Genomic DNA, 24,964 nt, shown 5'->3' with positions numbered 1-24,964 from the left:
GGTAAGATCTTGTGAGCCCCTTGTAAGGACTTTGAGTTTATGCAAAGAGCAACAGAACATGATATAATGTCTAAAAGTCATGCAGATATAAAAGAAACAGGAATAGCCACATACAAGTTGATAACTGGTGGAGCCAGTGGTGGGCTCATGATAAAAATCTCCACTTTTGTATCCCTTTACATTTTCCACAGAAGAATGTTTAATACAATGAAAGAACATTCAAGGGTTCTAGGCAATTAAGTGACTTCTGATTGACATTTTATAAAAGCACATGTGACTGCTGAATGGAGAGAGGGACTGGATATAGCCTCGACTGTACTCACCAGGTCTTCCACACCCTAAGCCACGTCCCAGATTTGTTTAGCAGATTCAGTGGAACAGGGTCATTCATGGGGGCACCAAACCAAAAGTCCTTTTAAAACAGTTATCTGTGATTTAAAAGGGTGAAGTGATTGTGGTGCAATGGGGAAACAGTGGGCCAACTATCACGAGAATTAGGAGAGCTAGACAGTAACACGATCTCTCGATTGTGTCGTTTTCTTACTTTCTCAACGCAGCAGTAGTACCAACCTGTCCTCACAGGGCGATGTAATAATTAAGAGATAGCAGGGGAAAATTCTACAAACCATGGACGGTTGTGCAAAGGTAAGGAATCGTTATTATCTTAAATGTCTTTCTATTTTTTTTTGAGACGGAGTTTCACTCTTGTTACCCAGGCTGGAGTGCAATGGCGCGATCTGGGCTCACCGCAACCTCCACCTCCTGGGTTTAGGCGATTCTCCTGCCTCAGCGTCCAGAGTAGCTGGGATTTACAGAGTAATCCCAGCTACTCTGGGGGCACTCTGTAAATCCCAGCTAATTTTTTGTATTTTTAGTAGAGACGGGATTTCACCATGTTGCCCAGGATGGTCTCAATCTCTCGACCGCGTGATCCACCCGCCTCAGCCTCCCAAAGTGCTGGGATTACAGGCGTGAGCCACCGCGCCCGGCCAAATGTCTTTCTATTACAGTTACCACTACTACTGCAAATAATCCTAATTGCTAACAAGGTGTGTTAGGTTTTTAAAAGATTTCATAGAATATGATTGCCGGACTGAGAACAGAGGTAATAATTGATAGAGCAGCAATTAAGAAGATTGCTCTACCACAGATTTAAAAGAATGCCTTGGCATACTCTGGTTTCTCTTCAAATCCCATAAATCTTTCACCTTTTCCTAAAAGATTGCCTTGGCATAGTCCAAGGACTCCAGCTGAATTTTGAAACTTCAAAAGCTCAAGGAATACCAGCTTCACATTTGACTGGGGGAGAGGTGTGTGCACACATTTTGATTTCCAGCCCCAGAGGTGAGGAATGGTTTATTAAGTGTTTCTCTGCGACATCCCTTCCAAAGAGTTCATAGCATGTTTGAGCAACACTTAAACACTTAGGAAACACTTAAAACCTACTGAAATGTAGGGGAATACAATTATTTATGAGTATGCGCCAGAGTGAGAAAGCTTGCCCAAGACTCATGATTATGTTCCGGTTCTCTGCTCTTTAAAACACACTCAGCTAAGGTGACCACACTTGTTTCTCTCTCTCAGGCTATTCCGTCATTTAGTTGCATAACCTCGGTTCTGTTCTTTCAATAATATACATAGTTCATGGTGCCTTCGGGGTAGTTTCTGTATCAAAGTTTTGTTTTTTTCTGATAGAAAGCGCGCGCGCGCACACACACGCACACACGCGGGCGCACACACACACACACACACACACACACACACCTCTTCCAATCCTAGAGGAAAAGACTATATTGAGTAGAATTAACAAAGAAGCGTTAGATCCCAGACCATACAGATTTAGCTGGTGCGACTGAGGAGTGTGACCATACAGAAGTGAACCTGTCACAGGTGGTTAAGTATGCTGGTGTTGGAGGAATCGCCTGTGTTTGAATATCAGCTCTACCACTTACATGCTGTGTGAGATTAGACAGGTCACTTAACTAAGGTAAACGTCATCATTTGTGAAATGGAAATAATAATAGTAACTGCTTTGTGGAACTAATGAGAAGATTAATTCTATGAGAAGCCTAGATTTTAGAACAAAGTTTCCCGCACAGTTTCCAGAACAAAGCAAGTGTTCAAAAAATGTTAAGGAGTTACCGTTGTGGTTAAACCATTGTAAATTATTTTATTACAATGTCTCTCATCTGACTTCTCTTTGGCTAACTCAGTGGCCCTAAACTTGGGGTGATTTTCTGCCCCCAAGGGCAGAAAATTTGCCCTTTTCAGCTGTCACAGCTGGGGAATGCTACTGGCATCTGGTGGGTAAAGGCTATGGATGCTGCTAGACATTCTACAATGCACAGGACAGCCCCCACAACAAAGAATTATCCAGCCCCAAATGTCAAAAATGCTAAGGTTGAAAAGTCCTAGAAACTAAACAATGTGGGGTTTGTAATTTATTGAAACCATGTAACAACTTTAGTTATTCAAAGACACATTTACCTAGGATCTAAAAAGTCTAAAATGTACTTCAGTTGTGGAAAGAGGCATCAATGATTAACCAGAGTCATTTCTGATCATGACCAAGTCGCCCCTAGAGACTAGTAACTGCAGGTGCTCACAAAAAAATATGCAGCTGCTCTTCCTGTCTTCAGGGGATCATTCATGACAGTAATTGCTCACCTGACCAAAATGATTGCTTAAGATTTATTGCATCATTGCCCCTGTTTCTGTAGACTGTTCTACTGGAGTTTTAATTTCTCACTGGTTTAGGGGGCCATAAGATCTGTTTTCCTCAGATACTATATACACAATCCAAGCATCTCCCACTTTCTTGGAATTTCTTCTCAAAAATGATTAAAATCTGACATTGTTTTCTTATTCAATGTCTATTAAACTGTTTTACAGAATTTCAGAAGCGCAGGCTCTTGGCTTACTTTTCAATGGAACATCTTAGCCAGGTAGTATAAGTGACAGGTACAGGTAATCTCAGATGAATCAAGGTGTTATGCAGCCTTCTCTATATTAAAAATATTTGCTGACATCAGTGTAGATTTCATCTTGTACTTCTTGAGTGTTTTCTTTCCTTACCTTTTGCTCATAAGATAGCTTTGTGTTTGGTTTGATATTCTACTGAGAAAGCATATTAGAATCAAAGCACCGAGATTTCAAAAGTCCAGACTATTCTTCCCAAAGAGAAATGTGCAATCACAATAGCATGACCTGGGTACAAATAGAGAAGAATGTTATGGAAGTATTGAGATTAGCTTTCCTAACTTCCCTACCTGCAATCTTTCACTCCTAACCTCCAAAAAATAAACCAATCATTGGCTCAGAATGGTCACAAATTGTAAGCGGTATTAAAAATCTATTATTTTTGTTATGTATAAAATGTTATAATGGCTGGGCACGGTGGCTCACACTTGTAATCCCAGCACTTCAGGAGGCCGAAGTAGGTAGATCACCTGAGGTTAGGAGTTTGAGACCAGGCTGGCCAACATGATGAAACCCCTTCTCTACTAAAAATATAAAAATTAGCTGGGCATCGTGGCGTGCACCTGTAGTCCCAGCTACTTGGGAAGCTGAGGTGGGAGAATTCACTTGAACCTGGGATTCACCATTGCACTCCATCCTGGGCAACAGAACCAGACTTGGTATCAAAAAAAAAAAGTTATACCATTATTACTGTAATCATACTTAAGGGAGAAATACTTCTCATCAGAGTTTGTCTGCAGTACTCTTTATGTTCCTTTCTGTCCTATTTATATACAAACTGATCTCCATATATGTATCACCTGCCTTCTAAGCGCTGATCATCTTGATTCTAACGTTACCTGAAGCACAGTGAAAGTGTTAGTGAGCTTAGAACAGTGGTTCTTAACCAGAGATTTACCCAGGGAGATGTTTTAAATCCTGATGTCCTGGCCACATCCCAGACTAATTAAATAAAAATCACTAAGGTTGAGAGCCAGTCCTCAGAATCTTTTAAAATGCCTTAGGTGATTACAATGGGAAGCCAAAGGTGAAAGCCAATGATTTGGGGGAAGAAAAATCTATTATAATGAGCAGAAGCAAAACACCCAAGTGACGTTTAAAACATCACTGTCTCACATCTATTTTCAGGTGTTTCGGCACGGAGACCGAAGTCCCATCAACACCTTTCCCACTGACCCCATAAAGGAATCCTCATGGCCACAAGGATTTGGCCAACTCACCCAGGTTGGTGGGACTTTTAGCTAAAGATTGTTGATGAGGCCAGTTGTGGTGGCTCATGCCTGTAATCCCAACACTTTGGGAGGCCAAGGCAGGTGGATCACCTGAGGTCAGGAGTTCCAGACCAGCCTGGCCAACATGGTGAAACCCTGTCTCTACTAAAATTACAAAAATTAGCCAGGCATCGTGGCAGGTGCCTGTAATTCCAGCTACTCAGGAGCCTGAAGCAGGGGAATCACTTGAACTTGGTAAGCGGAGATTGCAGTGAGCCGAGATTACATCATTGCACTCCAGCCTGGGCAACAAGAGCAAACTCCATCTCAAAAAAAAAAAAGATTGTTGATGAGTCTCAAGGGGAAATGTATATAGGATTGTTTGTTTTGATTTTTTTTTAACCCTTCTGACTTTATTTAAGTGTAAGAGATGTGCATGAACAAAGACTACATGAGCTTAGAAATGCTGAAGAACACCAAGTGGTAATTATAATCAATAAGCTGAATCAACAGCATTGGGAAACATGATTCCCCAAAGTGCTGATATTAGAATATGATTTCTCGTCAGCTGGATATATTGGGATTTGACCTTATAAGTGGTCAGATAAACACAGGGAGACTTTCTGAAGAGCATCTCTAAGGAGAAGGTGAATTGGGGAGCAAAGCCATCTTGAGTCACTGTTCCAAAGCCCTATTCCCTTTGCTTATAAGATTGAAAGATTCTTCTGTTTGGAGCCACAAGGCCAGGCGCATTGCTTCTGCCCTGACCTGTTTAAATGTATTAAGAAAATGTCAAAGAATCTTTAGGGTAGAATGTCACCAAAATTAATGGGTCTTAATCCTGCCCAAACATTGGAATTATCTGGAAAGGTTTAAAAAATATATTGATGTCTTCCTGGGAGGTTCTTATTTAATTGGTATAGTAAGTGTCCTGGGCACTGGGACTTTTAGAAGCTCTTTGGAGATCAGTTCACTCTAATATGTAGCCAAGGCTGAGTATTACTGTCCTGACATATTTCATGGAGAAGAAAACTCCAACAGGCTATTTGAGGCCAGCATCTTCTGTCTCCCAGGTCAGAGCTCTTCTCACCATAGCTTACCCATCTTCTGTCTCTTTGAATGAGAGAGAGGTTACATAAATTCAGGTTTGTTTTTTAATACCTATGGCTCTGTATAGACTCCTGTTCTGCTGTTATATTTTTCCATTAAAAACAAAAGGCGCGGTGACTCATGCCTATAATCCCAGCACTTTGGGAGGCTGAGGCAGGTGGATCACGAGGTCAAGAGATTGAGACCATCCTGATCAACAAGGTGAAACCCCGTCTCTACTAAAACTACAAAAATTAGCTGGGCATGGTGGTGCATGCCTGTAATCCCAGCTACTCAGGAGGCTGAGGCAGGAGAATTGTTGAACTCAGAAGGCGGATGTTGCAGTGAGCCGAGATCGTGCCATTGCACTCCAGTCTGGGTAACAACAGTGAAACTCCGTCTCAAAAAAAAAAAGATTCTTCTAGGCTGCAGGATCTGAGTTCTTCTGAAGAACCTTGATTATCCAAGAATCTGTTCTATTAGGGAAGTATTTCTCAAGTTTCTATGTGCAAGTGAATCACTTGGGAATCTTTTCAAAATGCAGATTATATTCAGCAGGTCTGATGTGGAACCTGAGATTCTGCATGTCTAATGTACTCCCAAGGATGACAATGGTACTGCTACATGGACCGTGTTTGAGGTGACAAGGTTCTAGGGCTCAGATTCCTACCCTTGTCTAGGTACTTTTTTTTTTTTTTGAGATAGAGTCTCGCTCTGTCCCTGCAGGCTGGACTACAGTGGCTCGATCTCAGCTCATTGCAGCAGCTTGATCTCAGCTCATTGCAGCCTCCGTCTCCCAGGTTCAAGTGATTCTCATGCCTCAGCCTCCCAAGTAGCTGGAACTACAGGTGAGCACCACCATGCCTGGCTAATTTTATGTATTTTTAGTAGAGACAGGGTTTGGCCATGTTGCCCAGACTGGTCTCAAACTCCTGAGCTCAGGCAATCCTCCCGTCTCAGCCTCCCAAAGTGCTAGAATTACAGGCATAAGCCACTCCACCAGCCTTGTCTAGGTACTTTTAATCTGCATAATCATAAGGTGACAGCTCTCTGATCAGTGATTTCAAAGTGTGCTCCCTGGACCAGCAGCATCACCATCATGTGGGCACTTGTCAGTAATATAAATTCTCTGGCTTCACCCAATACCCAGTGAACCATAAACTTTGTAATTAAAGCCCAGGAATCTGTGTTTTAATGAGTCCTCTCCTCCAGGTGATTCTGTGCATGCTAAAGTGTGAAAATCACTGCTTTATGCAGATGACTATTTAAACTGTAAGTTAGAGCACAATTAGACCTAAAGTACCTCCTTCTCCGCTACTCAGGTCATGGTACATTATTCTTTTCCCACCTCATCCCCATCCTAGATGGGAGATGATTATAGAGGTGCTCAAGCAAATGACAAGAGTGACAAGTAAATGACAAGTGGGACCAAGACCAAGCAGCAACCACAGTGACAACCTCCTCTCCAGCACCCAGAGCTCTAATAAGTCCCTGGATTAAAGGCAAACTTGAATGCTGGGTTTCCAAAGCATGGTGGCCTACTATCAGCATGTGAGTCACTTGGGAGACCTATTAAAATGCAGATGTCAGGGCCCCACTCAGGAACTAATGAACTGGAATCTCTGATGGACATGCTGAGGAATCTGCATTTCAACATGCACCGCCAGATAATTTTGTTTCTGATGCACAGTAATGGTTGTGAACCACTGAGCTAATGCAATGCATCTTAGTGATTACTGTCCATCAGAAGCTTGTTTAAAAAAGATTATTGTGCTCCACCCCCAAAGGTTCTGGTTCAGTAGATCAAGGGTGGGGCCCAAGAATTTGATTTCTATCAAGTGATTTCTATCAATTTGATTTCTATCAAGTGATTTCTTTCAAGTGAAGTGAATACAGACCACACTTAGAGTAACATGCTCTAATTTTTTATGAACCAGGAATTAATACACTGTGCAGATAATAAACCCTTGCACACAGAATTTGAGACTTTGAGATTCATCAAGCCTAACCTCATCAGATGGTTGAACTTATTCCACAAAACCCCCACCAAATGGGTCTCTTTGAATGCTCTACCAACAAGAATCCCACTACACCAGAGATGGACTTAGATCAATCACCCAATGATCAACTAATCACTTACTATGTGCAAATCTCTATGTTAAGTGCTAATGAAGACAAATGAGTTTTCTCAGAGAGTCAGGGAACTGTAAAGATTACTACAGCTCTCTTGTTTTATTTAAATATGTGTCATTATTGTGGAACTGTGAAAGCATACCATTGTTCATTCTACACATATATGAAAAAAGTCAATGAATTTTTATGATCATGTGAATCATAGCACTTACTTTCATTAATTTTTGCTTTTATTTTCTTTCCTATAGCTGGGCATGGAGCAGCATTATGAACTTGGAGAGTACATAAGAAAGAGATACAGAAAATTCTTGAATGAGTCCTATAAACATGAACAGGCAAGTTGGGGAGCCAAGAGTGGGAACTTTGTTCTTTGAAAGAATTAAAATAAATCTGCATATATAAAAGTGCTTTGCCTGTTTTCCGAGAAACTTTTACAAGTCAGAGATCTTGTTTACAAATATATTCTTCTTTATGCTACTTTTTCTTACTAAAAATCTGTGAATATGAGTCAAGAGTTTATAAACACTTGAATAAATACTTTGGCTTGACAAGTAGCAAGGGCTTAATCTCATTTGTCAATTCAACTATTGGCCAACCAGGTTGCTTTGTACCATGATCATAATATTGCTCATTCCTTAACAAGTATTATGATTCTGATGTTACCACAATGTCTGTCATATTTCACTGTGGATGTCCTGTTCTTTCTCTAATACCTTGGCAGCTCTGCAGAAAAAACCTCATGTTCCCTTTATGTTCACTTCTGCTTCGATTTTCCTACTCTAGGTTTATATTCGAAGCACAGATGTTGACCGGACTTTGATGAGTGCTATGACAAACCTGGCAGCCCTGTTTCCCCCAGAGGGTCACAGCATCTGGAATCCCACCCTACCCTGGCAGCCCATCCCGGTGCACACAGTCCCTCTTTCTGAAGATCAGGTCAGTATTCGGGAAAACCAAGAGAGTTCAGATAGACCTAGAATGAGGAAGGCAGGCTATCCAGTAGCTGTGGATTTGGGAATCCAGACACTCCTTGAGCTGTGAAGTTTTAATTCTTTCTTGAATAAAGACACAAAGGACAATTTAGGACATGGAAAGCCCTAGAGAGCAGGAACCAAATTTCTCTTTGGATCTGTATGATCCACTTTGTTTTGCCACTCTTACAACTCTTGGTAATTTGCCCCTCATTGTCACACACACACACACAAACACACATACACACACACACACGGAGGTGGACGGGGGAGAAAGAAAGCAAGAGACTCCCAGTGTTCTGCCTTCAATTTCCAGGCTTTTGGTGCCCCACACAGGTTTCTCCTCTCTCCATATTATCCAAAGATCTCTACACTGCCAAACACTCCTCTGCTCATGAAAATCCACATTCCCAGGTAGAAGAAAAAAGAAAGATTTGAGTGCATAATTATTGCCCAACATTTTATAGGAGTCATTGTTTTACCTTTCATAACAACTCTGAATGGACAATATTCTTGTTCTCCTTTTATAGTGAGGGAAATAAGTGCTTGGAGAGGTTAAATAACAAACAAATTGGTCCAAAGTCACACTGCTAGCAAGCATCACTCTGGGATTAAAACAGGCCTATTTCAATCCAGAGCAATTTTCTTCCATACGAAATTGTGATTCTCAGGCTTAGCTGCATATTAGAATTACTTGGGGATTTTTTTAAAAAATCCCAATGCCCAGGGCACTCCCCATAAGAAATCAGAGTGTCTGAAGGTCGACCCATGCATCAGTTTTTAAATAATAATCTCCCTCGATGATTCCAGTGGGGAGCCAGGTTTAAGAACCCAGTATTATAAACCAAGCTGCCTGAATGGGGCTATTTGGGAGAAACTCTCAAATGTATTTGTGCAAGGTGGGACCAATCAAGCACTCTTTAGCCTTTTCAGAGGAACTGATATTTTTAAAGTAGTAATAAATATATCTAATCTTCCAGGTGTGGAACTTAAGGCTATATGAAAGAAATAGTTTGGGACAAAGAATCCATTCCTAATTTTCCTGCAGTCCCACCATAGGCATGACCATCTCATCTCGCTATGGCTGAAGCTTAGCCTGATTGCTGGACCCAGACTCTTGCCCAGTGACCTCTGGGATAGGTTACTATCCTCTTTGCCCTGCCAGTACCCCTAGAAATTTGACTTAATTGCTGCATCTAGTGACTTAAGGATTTTTTCCCAAATGCTTTGTAGAAAGTCACTGGAGGTAAATCGACTCCAACCCCTTTTCTGCTGTTTCTTGAAAACACAGGATGATTTATTTATAGCTTTCCCTTCACAGCATCAGGAGGGAAGTATTATTACCAGTGTTCTTAAGCATTTATGAATATTTTATTCCAAAAAGAAAAAACAATCACTTTTACCAGCCTTTTCTGCAGAGATGAAGACTAGATAGCAGCATCAAAATTCAGCAAAACATAGACCACAGCAGCTATTTAACCCTTAACCCTGAATAATAGTAATTAAGGTACACAGAAAGAAAATGCATGTGCTAGTAGAAGAGAAGGAAAGAAACAGGGTGATGGAGGGAGAGAAAGAGGGAAGCAGGGAACATTATCTACCTATGGCTTCCATCTATCTGATTCACTAAGGTCAAAAAAATTCTCTCATATCAACTAAGAAATCTAATGAAACTAATCAACACTAGCTTACTCCCAGCATTTAGCTGTGCTGAATGCTGTAGAGCAATATGAGGTCAAGTTTTTCTAATTTATAATTTATTTGATGAAAACAAATTAGCATGTGCAAAATGTGTAGAAGATATTATAAGACAGCAGGCAATAATTTCAAGTACAAGCCACATATGCTGGGTGAAGTCAGAGAATGAGACATACATGCAGTTACCATAGGACAGTCATTCAGGTCTTCATAAGAGAGTGAGAACTTGAACCAGACCTCAGAGCAAAGGGAGGAAAGGAGAGGATGGCAGCACAAAAACATGGCTGTGAGTGAATATGTAGATACTTGTTCTTCTGTGCCCCAAGTTCCTATTTAGAAAGAGAAGGAAAATAAAATTGATTATATTGAATTATATTGGACAAAGATTAGAGTCTAATCTAAATTTAATAGCCAGAAGGAATCTTGAGTTGAAAGGCAGTGTGACGTTAGAAGAAGGGCTGGATTTGAAGTTGGAAAACCTAAGTCTGAGAGCCAACTGCCACTTCAGTTATATGAGCTTGAGTAACCTCTCTAAACCTCAGTTTCCTTTCTGGAAAATGGGAAAACAGCACCCGCCTAACTTCTTCTTAGGGATTTGTAAGAATCAAGTTAGTTAAAAAACATATATATGGAAAACACACTGTAAACTGCAAAATTCTAGACAGATGTCTTGGTGATTATTCTGTTTATTTTCAGCCTGACTCAATTTTTGGAAGAGAAAATTAACATCCAGAAAGTAATTAATTAAAATCTAGGCCTTTAATGAACAGTCGTGTGCTTTTTCTCTCAACAATATAATTCCTCCTATGAAAAAATTTGAAAGCCACGCATGCAAATTTAGACTTAAAGCAATAGACATGAGAGAAACCTGTATACATTCTTCAGTATTATGCACATGTGGTGATTGGTACTCTTGGGCACCTGCCTGACAATAGCTTGGAAGAAAAAGACACTGGAGCCTCAGAGAATAACTATTGAAGCAATTTGGGAATTAAGAAATGAGGCCTGAAATGAGATGGTAAAAGATGTTAGAGGAAGAGAAGCAAGGTAAGACAAGGTGCCACACAGAATCAGAAATGATGGACAGGAAACAACTTTTTAAAATAAGTGTTTTCCGAGTAGCTACCAAGATGGCTGGGCTGGGCACTGACAAACCAGCAGTGAACAGGACAGACACGATCCTGACTCTCATCAAGTTTACATTTTATAGGAAATAGATGATAAAGAAGTAAATGCAGCCGGGCACGGTGGCTCATGCATGTAATCCCAGCAGTTTGGGGAGGCTGAGGCTCGTGGATCATGAGGTCAAGAGATCAAGACCACCCTGGCCAACATGGTGAAACCCGGTCTTTACTAAAAATACAAAAATTAGCTGGGGGTGGTGCATGCCTGTAGTCCCAGCTACTCAGGAGGCTGAGGCAGGAGAACTGCTCGAACCCAGGAGGTGGAGGTTGCAGTGAGTCGAGATCACACCAATACACTCCAGCCTGGGCAGCAGAGCAAGACTCCATCTCAAAAAAAAAAGTAAATAAAATAATGCCACATGGTGATGAGTTCCTGGAAATAAATGAAACAGGTTAATATCTTAGAGCCTGGTGCAGGTGGCTAGAAGAGGGGTTGAAGTCAATTAGGGAGTGTTCAAGGCAGGAAACAGTTAATGCAGAGCTCTTAAGCCAGTGCCTTCAGGGACAGCAAAAAGGCCCACAGTGCTGCCGGAGAGGAGTGACAAGGGACAGTAACAGGAGAGGAGGGCAGTGCAGTTCCTAGAGGCCAACTCATGCAGACTCTTGATGTGGTCTGTGTGGTAGTGAGTTTGGATTTAATTTTAGGTAAAATGGAAAGCCAATGAAGGTCATGAACTACAAAATGACATGATGTGATTGATACTTTAAAAAGAGTTATGCTTAAAAAATAATAATAATAAAAGATATTAGTGTAACTGCTGTGTGAAGAATGAATTAGGATGGTTGAAAGAGTGAATGCTGATTTACCAAATGAAAAGCTCTCACAGGAGCTGAAACACAAGTTATGGTGGCCAGGACTGGGAGGGGACCATGAAGATAAAGTGATTATGAAGTAGGTTGATACATTCTGTCATTGGCAAAAGCAGGGAAAATTACAAAGAGGGAAGGGTTAAAAATGAAGTTGAATTCGTCATAAAGATATAGTTGGAGAACGATGGCTAGATGAGGAGCAGAAGTCATTCGGGGAGTGTTCAAGGCAGGGAACAGTTTTATGCAGAGATCCTAAGCCTGTGGCTTCAGGGACAGGCAGAATGCTCTTGTAACACATCCAAGTTTAGCCCTATACATGTAAAATTTAAGGAAAAAGAGAAACATCCAAATTAATTAAAATCCAGGCCTGTAATGAATCCAGGCCAGTCTTGTGCTTTTTCTCTCAACAGTGTAATTTCTCCTACGGAAACATTTGAATGCCATGCATGCAAATTTAGACTTAAAGCAATGGACATAAAAGAAACCTGTATACATTCTTCACTGTTATGTGCATGTGATTAAGTGGTACTTTCAGGCACTGGCCTGACAATAGTTTGCCTGTACTTCTACCAAGGGCTAGAAATACAGGACTAGCCACAGATGGAAAGTAAGGGCAACAAAATAAACTTGAGAGCCGCAAACCTGTGGCTTATAGTTTAAATTACAAAACACTGTCAAATTTGCACTAATTCTAGGACGACAACTTTGTCCTCACCATAGGTTTTTGAAGTATGTTTTTCTAAGTATTTAACATGTACTCTTATTTTAACAGTCTGCAAATTTGCAAAAACTGAAGTCAATGAGTAGTTAATTGACTTAAGATTTTTTCCAGAATCAAATTCATTTCCCCATATGTATATGTGTTGCGGGGAAGGTGGTGTGCATGTGTTCAGATACGCACTTAGTGCAAGAAATGAAAGGGATTGGGAAGAAAGTAAGATAACAGTTATTCGCACGGAAGGTCGAGAAGAGAAGTGTAAATATTTACCAACAGCACAGTCCTATTACGGCAAGTTTATGAAAGGAAAAAAAAGGATTTTCAGTTCTGAATACATATCCTACTATTTTAAGACCTACAGATCATTTCATTCTTTTTCCTCAATTTTGGAATTTCCACTCGTCTCAAACACATGTGAATCTTTTATTAAGGTTGCTTTGGACCTAATGAGGCTTAAAATATTGCTGCAGCATCTTTAGCAAAGTTCTTCTGACTCATAAAGGTTTTATGATTTTTCTCTTTCCTCAGTTGCTATACCTGCCTTTCAGGAACTGCCCTCGTTTTCAAGAACTTGAGAATGAGACTTTGAAATCGGAAGAATTTCAGAAGAGGCTGCACCCTTACAAGGTTAAAAGCTAGTTTTGTTTAGTGGTGTACTTGAGCATGAGGGCCAAGACACAAGATGAAGCTTTGGCTTCTGAAAAGTATGGGATGAATGCATCTGTCAGTGGCTGGTTATAGCAATGGGTTAGAATATTTAATGAGGGAAGTCATCACTTCTGGCTTTCACTCCCTGTACAGGGTTCACAAACCAATAGACAAGCCAGTCCTTTTGAATCCTTTACCCAGTGTCTTGAAAGGAACTGTATTTGGATGAGAACAAATACAAATCTAAAATCACTTGCCTTATTCAGGTTGAGGGGCTGGGACTATTGTCTTCATATACAAAGGACAGTCTCTTTTGTTTCTATGTTTCTATTTTGCAAAATACCCATTTTGAGCACAATACGAAAGATAGATAAAATGCTGTGTACTTTTTAAAATAATCTTTTCAATGAATAATACATTCATACTGTCCAAAAATTAGAAAATACAAAAAGTAATACAGTGGAAGTCTCCATGGCCCCACAGGAAACCACTAGCATTATTTTCTTATGTAGTCTTCCAATTTTCTTATGCATATACAAACACAGAAATATATTCTGATAGTTTTTCCTTTTGTTACATGAAAGTGGTATACTATTCATAGGGCTGAACACCTTGGTTTTGTTTTGTTTTTTTCCATTTAACAAAATATCTTGGAAATATTTCTATGTCTATATGCAAAGAGTTTCCTCCTTTTCTTTCTTTTCCTTTTTTTAACAAATGTGTAATATTTATATTTATGGCATAATTTATTTAACCAGCTCCTAGTGATAGAAATATGGGTCATATTTCAATCTTTCATTTTTACAAAGAGCATATATGAATACCTTGTGCATCTAAATAGTTTCACAAGAATACTTGTGGTGCCGGGCGCGGTGGCTCAAGCCTGTAATCCCAGCACTTTGGGAGGCCCAGGCGGGTGGATTACAAGGTCAAGAGATCGAGACCATCCTGGTCAACATGGTGAAACCCCGTCTCTACTAAAAATACAAAAACTTAGCTGGGCATGGTGGTGCGTGCCTGCAATCCCAGCTACTCAGGAGGCTGAGGCAGGAGAATTGCCTGAACCCAGGAGGCAGAGGTTGCGGTGAGCCGAGATCGCGCCATTGCACTCCAGCCTGGGTAACAAGAGCGAAACTCCATCTCAAAAAAAAAGAATACTTGTGGGATAATATCCCAGAAGTAGACATTTGGGCCAATTTGAAATATTAAGTTATCTTCCAAAGAGATTTTACTACTTTCTACTTATATCAGCACTGCATGCAAGTGCCCATTTCTCCACAACCTTACCAACAGTATGTGGACCACTCGGGGGATTTTTGCAAATCTGATAAGTGGAAAATGATATTACTAGAAGCATCCCTCTAAAATTAGAAATAAGACAAGGAAGCTCACTATCATAACTATTATGCAACATTATACTATAGTACTTTTTCTTGTGATGAGTGAATTTGAGTATCTTCTAGTTAAATGCCATTTTTTGTTTTTTTTGGGGGGGTTATTCCTTTTTTAACTTTTATTTTAAGTTTGAGGTACAAGCACAGCTTTGTTATATAGGTGAACTGTGTCATAGGGGTTTGTTGTTCAGATTATTTCATCACCCAGGTATTAAGCCTAGTACCCACTGATTATTTTTCCTGACCCTTTCCCTCCTCCCACCCTCCACCCTCTCAGAGGCCCCAGTGTGTGCTGTTCCCCTCTATATGTCCATGTGTTCTCCTCAGTTAAATGCCATTTGTATTTCCTTTTATATCAATATCCCTTGACTATTTTTCTTTTAGATGATTGATTTTCCTTTTACTATAAGTTTTTAGAAGCTTTTTATATATATTTTAACAATTTTGTCTGTGATATTTTGTGTGTGAAAAACATACTCAACATGCTTTTTCCTATTTTTTTCGTTCAACACCAATCAACACAAACAGAAGACTTCTGTGACCAAATATGGGGGATTTCTTCCCACTAACAGGCAGCTAGTTCCGTAGTGCACACCAGCTGGCTGTCCTCCAATTCAGTTTTGACCCCATCTATCTGGAAACAGCATCAGATCCCACAGGTTGAGGGCTCAGGCCCCTAAACTGGCCACCCCCAATCTGCCACCTCAGACACTAGACGCAAGTCCAGACCTCCAAACTTCTGGCAGACTGGCTTTAAGTTGGGGGTTCTCACAACTTCCTCTTTGGGTTCGATTAATTTTGCAGGGGCAGCCCATAGAACTCGGGGAAACACAGTTACAGGTTTATTACAAAGGATATTACAAGGAGCTTGCCTGACTTCTTCGAGACCACCACATTCCAGGAATCTCTATGTGTTCAGCTGTCTGAAGGCTCTCTGAACCCTGTCCTTTGGCCTTTATATGGAGATTTCATTGCATAGCCATGATTGATTAAGACAGAGGCTATTGGCTATCAACTTAACTTTTAACTCCCTCTCCTCCCCAGAGGTTCTGAAGTAGGAGGGAAAGTCCCAACCCTCTAATCCTGGCCTTGGCTTTCTGGTGACCAGCCCTCATCTTGAAGCTGGCCAGGGACTGCCAGCCATCAATCAGTTATTAGCAGGCAAAAAATCCATACTTTGGAGACTCTAAGGATTTTAGGAGTTGTATGGCAGAAAATGGAGATGAACACCAAATATATATATCACAATATCACAGATAATGAATGGCATTAAAAAAATGTTCTATTGACTTTGCTTACTGTGTTCTTGCAATATAGGTTCTGTATCAATTTATTCTTATGTGGCTCCTATATTTTGAGTAATATTTAGAAAAGCTTTCCCTACCCTAGGTTATAAAGAAGTCTGTAATTCTTTCTTCTAATTCCACTCTAGCTTCATTTCCACATTTATATATTGAATTCATTTACAGTTCATACTGGTAGGAAGTATGAAGTATGTATCCTGCTTAATTTTTTTCCCAGAATATTATCTAATTGCCCCATCATTATTTACTGAATAGTTCATATTTCCCATTTATTTAAGCTATTATATATTAAAATCCCCATATGTGTGGGGTCTACTTATGTGATTTTTATTCTGTTTAATTTATTAGCCAAAATTTGGGTTTTAATTAAGACTTTATAATATGCTTTAATATCTAAAGGGCTAGTCATCCGTCATTGCTCTACTTTTTCTGAGCTTCCATAACTATGTTTTAATTTTCTTTGTGAACTTTAGAGTCAGCTTGTCTAGTTCCAAAAGTATTTTTTAATTTTTAGTATTTTCATTAGGATCATATTAAATTCATTTAACTTAGGGAGAATTTGCAACTTTATACTGTCAAATCTTCCTTTCTAAGAATATGGTACATATTCCTACTTGTTTTATTTTAAAGATTATTTTAGGGTTTTCTTCATATATGTCTTTACATTTTTATTAAGTCTGTTTCAGGTTGATAGCATCCGCAAATAATAATGGTGTATCTCCAGTTTTCAAAACTGTGTGCCTCTAATTTCTTTCTTTGGCCTATGTGCATTGCCCTCTGCTTACAGTATAATGTTATGGGCAGTGTTGGTAGTGGGTATTCTTGTCTTATTTCTGATTTCAGAGGAGTTTTCCTAATAAGCATACTGGCTTTTGAACCAAAATAGATATATTTTTATCAAGTTAAGGAAATACCCACCTTTCTTATTTTCTTGAGTGGTTTTTTTAATCAATATAGGTTGTTTAATCTCCTGAATGATTATTTTAACATTTTCAAATATAATAAAATTATTTTTCTCCTTGGATCAATTACAATGATTGATTACATTCATAGATTTACCGTTATTGAACAATCTTTACATTTCTCAAATCAAACCCATTTCCTTTTATGTGACATTGAATTTACTTCCTATTATTTTACTTAGGACTTTCCCATTGATATTTACAAGTGGCATTGAACTAATAGTTTTATTTTAGGGGCAATCTTTGTCAGTATCAATGTTACACTTAGTTCATAAGAAGTTTTTGAAAGTTTTCTTTCATCTTCTATGCTCCAGAACAGTTGAAATGACATTAGAATAATTCACTTTTGAAAAGCCTGGTAGAATTCCTCTGTGATAGTCATGTAGCCCTGGAGCTTTTATGTTTGAGGAAATGGCAATAGGAGCTCTATAATAATAATTACTATTTATTTTATGAAAATCTATTGGGATTAATATTGGCAAATTGTAGTTCCCTAGCAATTTCATCCATCAGACAGACAATATCTTCCAACAGGATTTCCAGAAATGGCTGCCAATTTCAGCAGTCAGACAGCCGAACATTGGGTCTCATTATTGCGACAATCCAAGAATCATACAGAACCTAGCAAAAGATTTGCATTCCATCCAATTTTTATATGTATAGCCAAAGACCAAGTCCTATTTCTGTTGAATTTTCCTGGATGCATTGGCCTGAAATATGCCTTTGTCACCTGGAGGTATTTACATGTGAGTTACACTTTACCCACTTCTAAAAAGAATCTGAGGCAGTACACTTCAATCCAATTCCAGCACAAACCAGGAACATGTGGCAGTCAGCCAGCATCTATCTACATTTTAAAAGTAATAATAAGGAATATTCAATTCGTGTTTGTAAAATTCTTTGGAACGGCATCGTCTTAACCAGTATTACTGGTGCATTTTTCTGTGAAGAACAGCGTTTCTTAACAGGGGCACATTTGCCTCACAGGGAACATTTGGCAATGTCTGGAGACAGTCTGGGTTGCACAAGTGGGAGATTAGGAGTGCCATTGGCATCTAGTGGATAGAGGCCAGGATACTGTGAAACAACCTGTAATGTACAGGACAACTCCCCACAACAAAGAATTGTCCAGCCCAAAATATCAATAGTGCTGAATCTGAGAAACCTGTGTAGGAATTTTCCTTTCTCTGTTTGTGTTTCAGGATTTTATAGCTACCTTGCCAAAACTTTCAGGATTCCATGGCCAGGACCTTTTTGGAATTTGGAGTAAAGTCTACGACCCTTTGTATTGTGAGGTAAAAGACAAAAAAATCAAAGGTTAACTTGCGATCTGATTTTATGATTGATGCTGATTTTGAAACAGATGAGTATCTTTTGTTCTACTTCTTATGAATATATTATTTATGCTTCTTTTGACATTGAAACATAATTCACAACTTTCTTATATTAACTTAAAATTCCTGACTTCTCTTTTCTCTCTAGTATTATTTATGTTTGCGTCCTTTAGAAAAGTACAAGCAAAAGTGCTTTTCTTCTATGAGTTTCCACTTTGGTTTTTTCCCCCTTGGATTCAGTAGGAGCTTATTTATTTTGCAGCCACTCAAAAATGCTGGGTTCCTGTCCTGGGTCTTAATGAACAGGCAATGTTGTTATAAAGAAAGATGGGGGAGGCTGAGTGCAGTGGCTTATGCCAGTAATCCTAGCACTTTGGGAGGCCAAGGCGGGCAGATCGCAGGGTCAGGAGTTTAAGATCAGCCTAGCCAACATGGTGAAACCACATCTCTACTAAAAAGACAAAAGTTAGCCAGGCATGGTGGTAGGCACCTGTAGTCCCAGATACTTAGGAGGCTAAGACAGGAGAATCCCTTGAACCCGGGAGGTGGAGGTTGCGGTGAGCAGAGATCGTGCCACTGCACTCCAGCCTGGGCAACAGAGCGAGACTCTGTCTCTAAATAAACAAATGAATTAATGAAATGAAGAAAGGAAGGGAGGGAGGGAGGGAGGGAGGAAGGAAGGAAGGAAGGAAGGAAGGAAGGAAGGAAGGAAGGAAGGGCGGAAATTACCTGATTTCTGAATGTAGAAATAAGCAAACTACAAGCCAGTCTATTTGTATTTGCTTAGCAAGAAAGAATTTCTTTCTTGCTTTGCAATGCATTTTAAGTATCCTTTGTGGCCAGATAAATTATTATTGTTTTTCAAGGTTACACGGTGTTTTTCAATCACTATGCTCCACCTTCTGGCCAAAAGGAGTACTCTCTATTCCTGTTTTCCCAACTAGTTCACTAAATACTGGGCAAGATTGTTACTACCCACCCACCTAGTTCATATTGACTTCTAACTTTGAGGTCATCATAAGAGTCTAGGGGGCAGCAATCAATTCCATAGTTCTATCTTAATAACAGATGACACAGTTTGCCTCCATCCATCCTAGAGTTAATTGACCCAATCACATGCTACTTTCCCATATTTTCACTTTATCATCAGTATCTATTTCAGTGAAAATTCACTGGCCTTGCAAAAGACTCTTCAGTTAAAACAAGAGCCCACATTTTTATTCCAGTCTTGATTTTTTTTCTTCCTTGACACAGTTTGAACTGAGATATTCCAAAACGTGGCCATATTATGTGATCTCTTTTCCAAATCTCTCTCACTTATTTCCTCTGTAGGTCACTTCACTCTGGTCTCCTATTTCACGAACTCACTTTCTCTCTCTCTCGATCCTGCCCTTGAAACTGGGGGACTCCTAATCGACTCTTCCTAATGGGTAATAAATATTGGCACAAGGTCTCTACCTGCCCTGTTTGTACTTATACATTAATTTAACACATATTTACCAAGTACCTACTCTGTGTAAGGTGCAGGCTTTCGTCAAGAGTTAGTGAACTACAGCCAGGTGTGGAGGCTCCTGCCTGTAATCCCAGCACTTTTGGGAGGCTGAGTCTGGAAGATCATTGAGGCTACAAGCTCAAGATGGGCCTGGGCAGCATAACAAGGCCCTGCCTCTACAAAACACTTAAAACTTAGCCACGTGTGGCCAGGTGCGGTGGCTCATGCCTATAATCCCAGCACTTTGGGAGGCTGAGGCGGATGGATTGCCTGAGCTCAGGAGTTCCAGACCAGCCTGGCTAACATGATGAAACACCATCTCTACTAAAAATACAAAAATTGGCCAGGTGTGGTGGCCCATGCCTGTAATCGCAGCTACTCGAGAGGCTGAGGCAGGAGAATCACTTGAACCCAGAAGGCGGAGGTTGCAGTGAGCAGAAATCATGCCACTGCACTCCAGCCTGGGCAACAGAGCAAGACTCTCTCAAAAAAAAAAAAAATTTAGCCACTTGTGGTGGCATGCACCTGTAGTCCCAACTACTCAGGAGGCTGAAGTGGGAGGATTGCTTGAGCCCTGAAGTTAGAAGTTACAGTGAGCTGTATGGTTACTGCATTCCAGCCTTGGTGACAGAGCAAGACCCTGTCTCTGAAAAAAAAAAAAGTCAGAAAACTAGACTCTGATGGGGGTAGGAGGGAATATATTACTGAAGGCTCCAGAAATATATTGCCTTTCCTAACTGGCCTCTCAGGCACCTCATTCACCTTTTTTGGAAGGACGGAGTCTTGCTCTGTCGCCTAGGCTGGAATGCAGTGGCAGTGGTGCAATCTCAGCTTACTGCAACTTCTGCCTCCTGGGTTCAAGTGATTTTCAATGCCTCAGCCTCCCAAGTAGCTGGGACTACACACACACGCCACCACACCGGGCTAATTTTTTGTATTTTTAGTAGAGACGGGATTTCACTGTGTTAGCCAGGATGGTCTTGATTCCCTGACCTTGCGATCTGCCTGCCTCAGTCTCCCAAAGCGTTGGGATTACAGGCATGAGCCACCGTGCCTGGCAGCTCATTCAGCTTTTAAGAAAACATTTAACTCTGTCAGGTTCATAGAAATATTTCTAACCCTTTTATAAAGGAATGAGATATTATTTCCATACTGCACCCTAACTCTACAAAATATGAGCCACCCACTTATCCAGAGTTAAACCAAAAGCTATGGACTGGGTAGGAGAGGGCAAATTAATTTATATAAGCTTCTCTTCTGAAAGGCAATACCACTACTTATCATAATATGAAATTCTCTTAGAAAGAAATGGCAGGACAAGAAAGTCTAGCCCTACTAGTTCTTGTGAGGTGAGAAAGGATAAAATAAGTCAACAAAGAGGACAGTCATAAGCAAAACTACACATACATTTTTCTTCCTTTTTCTTTCCTACAGAGTGTTCACAATTTCACTTTACCCTCCTGGGCCACTAAGGACACCATGACTAAGTTGAAAGAATTGTCAGAATTGTCCCTCCTGTCCCTCTATGGAATTCACAAGCAGAAAGAGAAATCCAGGCTCCAGGGGGGTAAGTATTAAAAAATGAGAGGAGTATATTGGATTTGTGGTTGAATGATCCGGGTCTAAGTCCCAGTCCCTCCACTCAACAACTGTGTGACCTCAGGCAGTTCACTTAATCACTCTTGTACCAGCTTCCATTCTGCAAAATGGGGATATTAATGATTCCTACTTCATATGCAGTGAGGATTAAAATAAACGTATGTATTCAAAGGACTTAGAACAAACAGCACCTGGTATATAATACACTGTCAATAAACATCATATGTTATTATAATGATGACTATTACTCACTTGGGCCCTTAGTTTTCTATCTGGAAAATGAAAGCTAAAGCTAAATGATCCTTTCCATCCCTTCGAGATCAAAGAATCAAGGATCTATGTCTGATCCCCATGAAAATCAACTGTGTCTTGTGGCCCATAGGAGAATCTCTCAAGTGTGAAGTATAAAAGTGGCCTGTTTTCCTAAAACCCTGAGATGGTCCAAGTCAGGTTAACACACAGACTCTATGCATTTTGAGATTAATACAATCGCATCATGATTCCTGCCATTATAGTATCTGCCAAACCAGATACTATTCATCACAGTATCAGAACAAATTCATCAAAATCCTGAGAATGCATAGAGGTAAAGCCTACTAGGCCTGGACCAAACTGGGAGAATATTCACTAAGGCTACTTAACTAGGGAAAGAATTCAAATCACTGACCAGTAAAGGAGTCAATTATAGCTAGAAAAGCAGGGCCGCACACCAGGTACAAAGAGTGAGGCAAGCTGTAACCAGAGAATTAGGTATGAAACCAGGATGGTCAGGAGCAAATTCGTGTAGATGAATAAAGATGTATTCATGGTAAAGAAGCATTCATGGAGATGAATAAAGTAGGTGGGGGCAAAAAATTTAAGACAGTAGCCATTAATGACATGAGGATGTTATGGACCTGCTATTACAGAAATCCTGATTGTGTGGCACAGAGACAGACATGGTAGAAATGTGTAAGTCCTTACTTCACATTAAACACATGAGCAATGAGATCTAGCCCTTGAGGAAGGGAGAGGCTCCAGAGAGGAGTCTTAGATGGAACATGGAGTGTTGGAAAAAATTACCAGGCAGGATACTGGTTGTGTGTATGGGCAGAACCCAGGAAGAAGCTCAATCGTAACAACAAAAGATGTAGAGGGTGAGCCTTGGAAGCCACATAAGCACTCAGCCTCATTTCGAGCCCACCAGGTGCCAGCAGTGTAACTCAGTCCCAAGCCCCATCAGATGGTGGAAGTGGACTCTTGATTTATATCCCCCAACCTGGTTATGGTGGAATCAGGCATCTAGCCCCTTACGACTCAAAGTGCAGCCTACTTTGCAGCATCGGCATCAACTACCACCTGACTAGAAATATAGAACCAGGCCCCACCCCCAAGTGAGTTGAATCAGGATCTGCATTGGAATAAATTCCCAAGAAGCTTTATGCCAGATGAGAGTTGACAGTAGTCTAATACTAGATGTAGGGATGTGTATATATGAATAAGAAATGAAATTGCTCCATTTTCCTCTTGTTTCTTCTTTTATTCCCCTTTGGCTACCAGAAGATTACATTTGAGAGAAGCCACTTTCCCTCTCTGGATCTCTGTTTTACTCCCCGATGAGGAGATTAAACTAGACTCTGTAAGAGTCCTTCTCTGAGATGTTCTCTGATCTTGGATTCTAAAGGCTGGCACTTGTATGAAACCAGCTGTCCTACTTTCTGGAAAAAGTCCAGCGCCATTGTTAAGCAGCACATTTTTTCCTGTGTGGTCCTGCCAGAACACAAGCTCAGACTATTGTTCAGATCTGGCTACGCAAAAGAGATTTGTCAGCTACATGCTTGCTGAATGATGACACAGCTGAACACAGTCCTGCACAGAGAACCCACATTGTCTGGGTGACAAAGACTGGTGTGGAAACATCGGGGCCATCTTCTGACCTTTGCAGGTTTTCTTTGTCAGTTTGTTTTGTTTTTGTTTCTTTCTATTTTTTGTTTGTTTGTTTGTATGCTTGTTTTTGAGACAGGGTCTCGCTCTGTCCTCCAGGCTTGCAGCGGCATGATGATGGCTCACTGTAGCCTTGACCTCCCAGGCTCAAGCAATCCTCCCACCTCAGCCTCCCAAATAGCTGGGACTATAGGCGTGTACCACCATGCCCAGCTAAATTTTTCTTTAATTTTTTGCAAAGACAGAGTCTTCCTATGTTGCCCAGGCTAGTCTTAAACTTCTGGGTTCAAGCGATCCTCCCACCTTGGCCTCCCAAAGTGCCAGCATTACAGGCATGAACTAGTATTCCCAGTCTGGAATTTTTATTTCATCATTTAACTTCAGGGATGACACTGTTCAGTAACACACACACACACACACACACACACACACACACACACCCCACTCTAAAAAAGTCCCTGAGGCAAATTTAGGACCATATGGCTGGTTATATCAGTGAAAAGAGAGCTCTTTTCGCTCTAGGCCGGAGGTTGACAAACTACTGCCTGTATGCCAAATCCAGCCCACTACCTGGTTTTGTAAATAAAGTTTTATTGAAATACAGCCACACTCATTCATTTCTGTATTGTCCATTGCTGCTTTCACACTATCACCGCAGAGTTGAGTAGCTGCAAGAGATTTTATAACCCACAAAGCCTAAGACATTTACTCTCTGGTCTTTTACAGAAAAAGTTTGCCAACCTCTGCTGTAGACTAGAAGTGAAGGAAGCAAAGTTTATATCTTCAGATCAATGATATGTTGTCTAGTTTATGAAGATTTAATAAAGGATACAACACATAACTTCAAGGCTAGCTTTCCACTATAGTGTGGTCTAATGTTTACAAATAAGGGTTTTGAAGCAGGACATGCTAGATTTAAAGCCCTCCTTATCTGCTTACAAGTTGTATAATCTGATTAAGTTGCTGAGCCCCTCAGAGCCTCAGGATATTGGTATGCCAGAGCCTGAGGAGAATCATGATAGTCACCCCTAATCAATCCTGCGATAAGGGGGTAATCATCCCAGAATCAAGAATTGATATATTCATTACCAGAACTGCAGCCTGAACAAAAGGCACTTGTTGACAAAGGGCAAGTTGCTGATTGTCGTTGTCTGTCATGGCTCCCAAGAGCTTGGCCACAGAGTTTAGCACCAACATGGCATGCTAATCAAGCTAAAGTCCCTAATGCATTCCACAGGGCAACCTTCTCTGAGATGAAGGGATTTAGACCTGTTAGACATGTACATCAGATTTTTCTGTTCATCCTCAAGGAAATTCCAGCATCTACAGAAAAAGCAGATCACCTACCTCCTTAATTAACCCTTTTTTATGCTTACTGGTGTACAGACCTGTCTCTTCTTACTATGTTATGAGTTTTTAGAGGGCAGGGACCAGGTCTGATTCCCTAGCATAGTATCTGGCCCATCATAGATGCTCAGTATGTGTTTGCTGAGTGAACTATAGAACCTGAGATTA

At 40.4% G+C, this 24,964-nt stretch overlaps 1 protein-coding gene across 4 annotated transcripts in view; it reads left to right on the top strand.

The window, feature by feature from the left end:
- Window positions 1–24,964, top strand: part of ACP3 (acid phosphatase 3) — a 52,288-nt gene that overhangs the window by 9,883 nt on the left and 17,441 nt on the right. For 2 of the 4 annotated variants that reach the window (XM_002759611.7, XM_008983833.5), the window contains 6 exons: window positions 4,108–4,203; window positions 7,661–7,747; window positions 8,196–8,348; window positions 13,322–13,420; window positions 18,304–18,396; window positions 21,362–21,494. In XM_002759611.7, coding sequence (XP_002759657.3) covers window positions 4,108–4,203; window positions 7,661–7,747; window positions 8,196–8,348; window positions 13,322–13,420; window positions 18,304–18,396; window positions 21,362–21,494 — 661 coding nt within the window. Of the gene's footprint in view, window positions 1–4,107; window positions 4,204–6,005; window positions 6,128–7,660; window positions 7,748–8,195; window positions 8,349–13,321; window positions 13,421–18,303; window positions 18,397–21,361; window positions 21,495–24,964 lie in introns of those variants that run through there. The other 2 variants (XM_054246879.1, XM_008983835.5) reach the window with 2 other exon arrangements.

Source organism: Callithrix jacchus, chromosome 17 (assembly GCF_049354715.1).
Source record: "Callithrix jacchus isolate 240 chromosome 17, calJac240_pri, whole genome shotgun sequence".
In the NCBI taxonomy this organism is placed as follows: Eukaryota; Metazoa; Chordata; class Mammalia; order Primates; family Cebidae; genus Callithrix; species Callithrix jacchus.
The sequence above is the reverse complement of the archived record's forward strand: the minus strand, read 5'-3'. Positions and strand labels throughout refer to the sequence as shown.